This window comes from Azolla caroliniana, unplaced genomic scaffold, assembly GCF_043228905.1.
Source record: "Azolla caroliniana isolate FFs.n. ecotype wild unplaced genomic scaffold, voAzoCaro1.0.p SCAF_11, whole genome shotgun sequence".
Taxonomy (NCBI): domain Eukaryota; kingdom Viridiplantae; phylum Streptophyta; class Polypodiopsida; order Salviniales; family Salviniaceae; genus Azolla; species Azolla caroliniana.
Genome location: NW_028230446.1, coordinates 11,327,574 through 11,336,859, shown reverse-complemented (window position 1 = coordinate 11,336,859; position 9,286 = coordinate 11,327,574). Strand labels below are relative to the sequence as shown.

General features: G+C 39.6%; 1 protein-coding gene across 1 annotated transcript; it reads left to right on the top strand.

Annotated features, from left to right (window-relative positions):
* Positions 1 to 3,025: 3,025 nt before the first annotated feature.
* LOC147857777 (geranylgeranyl pyrophosphate synthase, chloroplastic-like) lies at positions 3,026 to 4,549 on the top strand. The gene has a single exon (XM_087326687.1). The coding sequence runs from the start codon at positions 3,097 to 3,099 to the stop codon at positions 4,132 to 4,134; it is 1,038 nt and encodes a 345-aa protein (XP_087182813.1). The 5' UTR covers positions 3,026 to 3,096; the 3' UTR covers positions 4,135 to 4,549.
* The last annotated feature ends 4,737 nt before the right edge of the window (positions 4,550 to 9,286 follow it).

Here is a 9,286-nt window from a genome sequence, read left to right as displayed (position 1 = left end):
AAAACATTAAGGCAATCGTGAGAGGGTTCCTATGGTTGGGTAGAGACCACGAGACGACACCAGCTAAAGTGGCGTGGAGTTGTTTGATCAAGGCGAAAAACTAGGGTGGACTTGCGTTGGTGGATCTAGTTCACCAAAGTAAGGCTTTACTCGGTAAGCTACTTGTGCGAAGTTTACAACCTAGACCTGAGTTGTGGAAGATGCTTCTTAGGGATAGAGCTGACCTTTGGTGTCCAAGGAATGGTGGCCCCTGGAAGGCAAAGATCTGGTGGTTGTTCAGTCTAGATCTAAAGATGAAAGAACCAGCTAGCATGGAGGACAGGGTGGCCCGTGCCATAATGATGGCCTGGTCAAGTGTAAGAGAAGGGTTGGTCTTAATGCAACTGAAAACATTGGAAGAACAACTCCAACAATCGTTATTTTGAAACCCTAGGATTAGAAGCGAAGATGGCATGATACTTGGACAGAAAAAATATTTTCCATGGGGGCGCATGTTAGGGTACAATGTTAGTTTAGGAAGAGATTGGGATGTTTTCAGAATGAAGAGGAGTGAGGATAAGTCTGGTAGCATTACTAGTAGGCTTGAGAAGGTGACCCAGCTGATAAATAAGGTTGTTGATGGTCTAGAAAGGTTGAATGAGGAAGAGGGGGTTTGGTCTGGGTGGTTTGTAAGTGAGAGTGATGGACAAATTATCCGTGGCAAGTGCCCATCTAATGAGTATCGTTTGTGGGGAAACCTAAGTGCTTTGTCCGACAATGGCCGATGGTTGGCAGTGCGGGTGGTAGTGTTGGAAGGTAAGAAGTGGCAAGTAAACCCGGACCCAGGGAAGCTAGATAATGATTGTAAACTATGGCTATTTGACAACAAGCCCCTATGTGATTTGGAGTGGAATCCATTAGAGGTATGGTGGTAGAAACCGGGAACAAACAAACTGGATTGGTTTTTTTATTATAGTACTAAGCTCGGAAGGCAAATCATTGGCTCCAAATCAGTGGGCGTTGCTCAGACTTGCAATAGTTGGAGGGATAAAGGCATATCAGATGACTTGTTGAAGTCGTTTTGGAGGAGACTATGGGCATTGGATATGCCAGAAAAAATAGAGGTTTGGTTTTGGCTTCTTAGCCATAAGGCGATACTTGTAGGGGAGTGGATGAGGTGTCATGGTGGGGAGGTTGGTTGTAAGTTATGTGGTCACTCTTTAGAATAGATACCTCATTGTTTTTGGAATTGTGTAGAGGAAATCATCATTTGGGGTAGAAGTCTCAGGATAGTGGTAGCATGCGGTGTGAGTGGGAGAGTTGTGTGGGGGTCTTTACAGGCTTTGAAGCTAATTGGGGAAGGCTGGGCGGAACAACTAAATCCACATGGTCATGGATTTATAGTGCAGGGTGGCAATGTACTCAAATGTGTTGGAGTGAAACTTGGTACAAACTCTGGTTTTTTTGAGGAGATATGGATGTTGGTGGCGTGCTTCTCGGTCTGGCACATTTGGATTAGACGATTTATGTTTGTTTTTCAGCAACGAAAACTCCCAAGCGGAGAGGTGTTGCTAAACATTTGGTTCGAGCTGGTATCTTGGCTGCGCAGACGATACAACTCGATTGAAGGGGACTCGGATGAAGCAGAAAGGGCTCAGTCAAATTTTTTGCTGAAATGGGGTCGTTCTCCTATGATGGTAAAATCATCATTAGGGCCTAAATGGAACTACCATGCACTGAGATGGTTGTTTCCGCCTATGGCTTCCATTAGTGGAAAGGAGATATAAATATGTGGTTACCATGTAAAAAGAGTTAGCGGGATACTTTTGTTGTAAATATCAGGGTGGGGATTATGCTTAGTTTTGTGTGGAGTAGTGTGAGTTTTGCTGATTATGGTTGAACTTTGATGTACTTCGTTTGCTAACTAATGGGAAGTAGTGTTTTTTTTGGAAAAAAAATAAAAAAATAAACGAATGGTTCTATAATATTCTCGGGGTCATTTTGTATGCTTGAATATTACGAATGGAGAATACTGCGAATATCATGCATGGGTCAATCTATGATGTCAACCATAGAATGAACCATACATAACATGCGTGCATTCACATTCAAGAATGATTCAATCAAACGTGTATGGTAAATCATCTCAAAGTTGGATTGGATTGACTATGGTCTATATTATATATTGATTCACCCTCAATCCCAATAAGTGGACTCTAATCCATTGTGAACCACCAACATAAGTATGGTTGCAATATTTGCATTGTATCACATGCATGCCTTTGGGATGTTTCTTAAGAATCAAGACATCTCTATCCCCCTCACTTTAGAACTTTACAAAAAAATGAGTATGAACTATAGAGATTGAATCAAAATATGTCATTATAAATTATAATCAAACGTTCAAAAACTCATAAAACGAATATTCGAGAATATGAAGAAAACATGACATATGCAGTAGTAGCATGACAACTTACCACTAGGGTGAGCTAATTTCTAATAACAAAGAAAAAAAAAAGGAAGATGACACTAACATAAAATTTTGGCCATGACATGACACTAAAGAGAGGATATGAGAAAATTGGGAATTGAACCCAAGACATAGGCAATAGTAGCATGGCAACCAATGATCAGGTTGAGTCAATTTCTAATGGTGAGGGGAGAAAAAAAACAAACAAATATGATACTAACACAAAAATTTGCGATGACTCATGAGAGACTAGGGTGAGTCGATTTGCAATGACAATAAATGATAAAAAAGAAGAAGCAAGGAGCACGCATTTTTCCCTTTCTAAACGTGTTTGTTTTCAAACGTTTCCATGGTTGCACGAACACCTATAATACATTCTATGATGACAGCTAAGCATAGATAGAGGGGGGACATCACAACTAAAGAAAGTCCTAACTACAGATAATAGAGACACAGACAGAGACACATCTATCTATCGATCTATACATATATATGTATACAGTAAGTAGTCTATACAGTCTAGATTCTATACAAATAGAGACAGGGAAAGAAAGAAAGAAAGATATATTAACGTCTTCTGAGACCAAAAGAGAGGGAGAGAGGTAGATTGTGTGTGTGTGTGTGTGTGTGTGTGTGTGTGTGAATGAATGGAATGTATGGGGGACCTCCTCCTTCACAGATGGTGTGGAGCAGCTGCTGCAGCAAGAGCAGCAAGAGCTGCCAAATCTCCCCCAAATCGCCTACGATTCCCCCATTCCCCTCATGCGGCGCGCCTCAGTCTGAACCGGGGGCTCCAAGTAGCCATGGCGGAGAAGCTGCTGCTGGAGACGGAGCAGGAGGAGCTCAACTCTTTCCTGCTGTCCAAGGCCCGAGCGGTGAACGACGCCTTGTGCGAGGCGCTGCCCCGGGCCCCACGGGAGGAGGATGCGGAGCTGCTAATGTTGTCCAGAGGGAAGAGGATCCGCCCCGTCCTCTGCCTTGCAGCTTGTGAATTGGTGGGAGGCTCAGCTGATGTGGCCCTCCCCGCCGCCTGCGCTGTCGAAGTCATCCACAAGATGTCGATGACCCGCCGCCGCGGCATCGAACCACCTTTTCCTGCCCCCGCCCAAGCTTCTTACCTCGGGTTCGCGCTCCAGAACCTCGTCTCTGCCACCAAAGGCGTTCCCCCGGAGAAGCTCGCCCGAGTCATCTCCGAGCTCTGCCGAGCCTCGGGCACTGGCGGCATCATCTCGGGCGAGTTCATGGACATGGAGACATCACAGGGGCAGGACCTGTGTGTCCTGGATATAGACAGTCTGAATTGTGTGCATTTGCATAAGACTGCGGCCCTCTTGGAAGGATCGGTCGTGAGTGGGGCCATCTTAGGGGGAGGATCGGAGGCAGCAGTCGAAAGGTTACGGCGATACGCTCGCTACATTAGCCTGCTTTTCGAGGTTGTGGTTGACATCTTAGATCATTCTCATGATGATCGCGATCATCCTGATGATGCCTTGATGTATGAAAGAAGGCCCACTACATACACTGAATTGCTCGGATTAGAGGGATCCAAAATGCTAGCCCAGCAATTGCATCAAGAGACCAAACATCAATTGCAAATGTTTGATGCTTCCAAAGCCTCCCCTCTTCACAAACTTGCTGATTATCTCCTACAACTCATCCAATGGAAAGGTGGGGATTCCAACTGATTTTATTTATTTGTTTGATCTTGTTTCACTCAATTAATTTATATTGGGAGCATGGGATATGTTCCCCCCCCCCCTAAATACATTTCGATGTTTTCTTCTTCGATCTCGTGCCAGCATCTTCTCAGTGACCTAACTACCAGTCCTATCACATGTGGGTTTGCCTTTGATAAATCTAAGAAGATTTATCGTGTCTGAGAGAAGGTTCAAGTCCTTTTTGTAAGGCACCTGATCTCCATCTTCCCAAAATGATGTGTACAAATTTTTATTTTATTTTTATGTAACCTCCATTTGTGAAAAATGGAGAGGGAGAGGGTTGCCTCCTCACCTAGCAAGATTGACATAATCTATTCTGTCTTATTAAGCAAGCCATGAACTGCAAATGATCAATCGACAAAATGAAGCTTTCCAAAGTGTACATGGATTTGTCAGCATGCTGTCATAGGTGAGGAACATGCGTAAATCTTAAACAGGAAAGGGTTACAATGGGCAAAAGTTCATATTTACTCCATGCACATACATAAAAATTAGAATGGGCAAGCTTATCTTTAAGGAATGCACATCATTGCGAGCTTTATAAGGTAAGTTGTAAATGTTGGTTCGAATTGTTCATGACCACTTCTTAGGCAAATGGTCGAATAATCATTATGAGTCATTACAACGAATTTTTAACCATGCCATGATCTGAAAATATTGCAATCGGCAATGTTGCTAAAGTTTTCAATTCTGGAAGGAAACATATTAATATGTGCTCATATTATAGTTCTTCATAGAGAGTAGATTAATGAAACATTTTGTGCTTAATAACTATGGGGTCGGTTTTGGATCAAACCAAATTGAACCGTTCAGCCATTGTTTATCGGCTCCAATATAATTAAACGGTTTGGTTTAAAAACTCAGGTTTATCAGTTTATGGGTTGGCGTGGTTTAGTTTATTGGTTTTCAATTAACTTTTTTTATTTCCTTTATAGTTTATTGATTTAGTGATTTAGTTAATTATTTTATTAATTTTTATTTAATTCATATGTAATTGGATGTTTATTCAATTTAATATATTCTAATTTATTTAATTTTTTGATTAATTTGACCTAAATGGTGATTTACTTTAATGTATTTTTATTTATCTAATTATTTAAATAATTTGAGTTGAATGGTTCCGATTGGTTTTAACTTTTCCTTAAATGGTTTGGTTTATCTTTTCTTTAATGGTTTAGTTTAAGTGGCTTGGAATGATTTGGTTTGCTTTTTGTTTTCTATAAATGGTTTGGTTTGGTTTCAACGCAAAGAAACTGAATCGACTCAAAACTGAATTGGGCCCATAGTTGGTGCTTAGATCCAATGGACATCAATAACTCCACAAGTATGAACTACCCATATAATAAGATTGAATGTCACTTATTAGATATCAATTTAACATGTATTAAAATATGGACACAATAAGATGGGTTGCCACTTTTTAGAGATGGATTGATTACACCATTGATAAGTATGGACATCTTCAATTGGTTTTAATTTGAAATTCATTCTAGTCATGTGGTAGTTTTATGTATTGACATAACATCACTTTAAATGGACTATGTTCATGTGATAAGCAAAGAACCAATTTGATACCATTGTCATTCGTACTTGCCAAATGGAGGTGGTGTTGTTAAAGTTTCAGTTGAAAGATTACAGACATTGACATGGAAGGTTTCTCATTCTCCTTATTTTGCTTTTGTCATTTTTTGTGCTTATAATTCAATATTTTATGGGCTATAATTGTTAAATGTGCATCACTAGCTACATGTACGTGTAGTCTTGTAGACCTACATGATGTAAGGACACCCTAATGACCATGTGTACATTCTAAGTTATCAAATAAAGAGAGTTCTTGTTTTGAATCTTAAATATACAACATTGATGGAAGGATGACCCCTTAATGAAAGAGACATTATCATATGAAAATTGACACAATCAATAAGTGGTTGTATTATTGTGCATGGTTGTGTGTTGTGCACTTATGTGCCATAAGTGGTTTCTCATTCTCCTTATTTTGCTTTTGTCATTTTTTGTGCTTATAATTCAATATTTTATGGGCTATAATTGTTAAATGTGCATCACTAGCTACATGTACGTGTAGTCTTGTAGACCTACACGATTGGCCTACATGATGTAAGGACACCCTAATGACCATGTGTACATTCTAAGTTATCAAATAAAGAGAGTCCTTGTTTTGAATCTTAAATATACAACATTGGTGGAAGGATGACCCCTTAATGAAAGAGACATTATCATATGAAAATTGACACAATCAACAAATCCCCATGTGTCTCCATACACCACTTATGGCACATAAGTGCACAACACACAACCAAATCCCCATGTGTCTCCATACACCACTTATGGCACATAAGTGCACATAATTGTTAAATGTGCATCACTAGCTACATGTACGTGTAGTCTTGTAGACCTACACGATTGGCCTACATGATGTAAGGACACCCTAATGACCATGTGTACATTCTAAGTTATCATATAAAGAGAGTCCTTGTTTTGAATCTTAAATATACAACATTGATGGAAGGATGACCCCTTAATGAAAGAGACATTATCATATGAAAATTGACACAATCAACAAATCCCCATGTGTCTCCATACACCACTTATGGCACATAAGTGCACAACACACAACCAAATCCCCATGTGTCTCCATACACCACTTATGGCACATAAGTGCACATAATTGTTAAATGTGCATCACTAGCTACATGTACGTGTAGTCTTGTAGACCTACACGATTGGCCTACATGATGTAAGGACACCCTAATGACCATGTGTACATTCTAAGTTATCAAATAAAGAGAGTCCTTGTTTTGAATCTTAAATATACAACATTGATGGAAGGATGACCCCTTAATGAAAGAGACATTATCATATGAAAATTGACACAATCAACAAATCCCCATGTGTCTCCATACACCACTTATGGCACATAAGTGCACAACACACAACCATGCACAATAATACAACCACTCAAGTGCGTGGCCAAGGACACACTCAAAAAACATTCCCTTCTTTTTGACAAGCAAACATAATGCATACAATGTGCAAAACAAGCATGCGATATATAGAATGCGAAAACCAATCCATCTGTCGTTATAGACATCGGATTCAATACATCCCCCTTTACATATATAAATCTACATCCCATTGTGCTAAGCAAGAATGAAAATACAAACCGAAACAATGTTAATCCACCTTGGTTGCCAAACAACTTCCAAAATAGGTAAACCCACAACCAATACAACTCTTGCCATAGACGTAAAATTCAATATATCCCATTTGGTATACCTAAATCTACATCTATTAAAATTTAAACACTAATTATTATAAAAGAATATTAAGATTAATAAAATAATAGTTTAAGGGTTCTTGACCACATTGACCACCCATGAGGACAAGAGACAAACATAAAATAACATAGGTATTCTGTACAACCAAATATAATCAACCTCCCATACCCATACCTTGAGCGAAAGACAAGAGACAAACATAAAATACCATTGGCATCCCATACCTTGGAAGTTGAAATTAAAATATTTGAAAAAAAAGAGTTTTGTCTCACCAACGGAATCATCAACAATGTCTCAAGATGTCGCTATGAAGCGGATAGCTAGTCCCATTTGTTGAGAAGCAAGCTCAACATGGTATTTGATGCTTATTAGGAAATAAGCTATAGTAGCTATTTAGCTACTTGTGAACATAAAGGAGAAACAACTAATTAGCTACTGACAGCTATTTAGCGACTAACAGCTAATTAGTTGCATAGGTAAGCAACTTATTACTTAGGTAAAAAGTAAGAGAGAAAAGATAGAGAGGTAGAACTCAGAGAGTGAGAGTAGAAGAGAGAAACAGACGAGAGCAAGTAGAGCTCTGCGTGTAATGAAGTAGAAGAAGTTTTGGCTGCTACAGAGGAAAGTCTCCTTCCCCCTTCCCTTCTGTGTTTTAGCACCAAACGATCCAGCACACCACGATCCGCCGCGCACATAAGAAGAGCCCGAGTGCCTTCTTCACGTTTTCTTAACATGGTATCAGAGCAAGTTGCTCATAAAGAAGAGTACCGAAGTGCATAGAACTGAGAAAGGTATTTCTCTGGTTGCTGATCTGAATCAGAAAGTTACTTGTTGAAGTAATTGTAACAGAAACCCTAGTTTGGAAGAGATAATGGCTGCAGAGAATGCGGGCCAAATAGTTACAGAGAAACTAGATAAAAACAATTTCCCGGTGTGGAAATTTAGAATGACAAATTTCCTGATGGGGAAAGGATACTGGGATTACATTGAAGGAGACCTAGAAGAGGCTCCGGAGATCCAAGAAGAAAATGCCACAGCAGCACAGATTAAAGCATTCAAAGATTGGAAACATACAAGATGCTATGCTCCCAAAAGAAGCTTGGGATAGTTTGGTAAAATTGTTTGCAGTAAACACAAAAGCTAGAAAGCTACAGTTGAAGACTGAGCTAAATACCTTAGAAAAAGGTAAGATGTCAATAAATGAGTATGCTTTGAAAATAAAGAGCATATGTGAATCACTTGCTTCTATCAATGTAAAGATAGAAGATGATGATAAGGTAGAAATATGCTTGAGAGGCTTAGGACCTCAATACAAAAGCTTTAAAACCTCTATGCTTACAAGGGATAGTATCCCAAGTTTTCCAGATCTGGTTTCAATGCTTGTAGTAGAAGAAAGGAATCAGATGGATGATGTAAATAAAGGAAATCTTGAGAATGAGGGGCAAGCCCTATATAATAGTGCTGGAAGAGGCCGAGGAAGAGGCCATGGAAGATTTGGCTCAGCAAGAACCAACAATAATGGTTATCAAGGAAGAGGACAACAAACCATTAGAGGAAGAAACAACAACAGAGGCAGGGGGAGCAACCAAGGTAGAGGTAAGCAAACATATGTAAATGATGATGGCTGTTGGTATTGTGGAAAACCAGGCCACACACAGGTTGAATGTTACAAGAAGCAAAATGATGAGCAAAGAGAAAAGAGACAACAGAATAACTATGCCCAAACTAGTGAAGATTGTGAAAAAGATGGTGCATTTGTGGTACAACATGAGATAGCAGCAGTGGCTGAAAGCTCACAGAAATGTAATGAAGAGTTTACATGG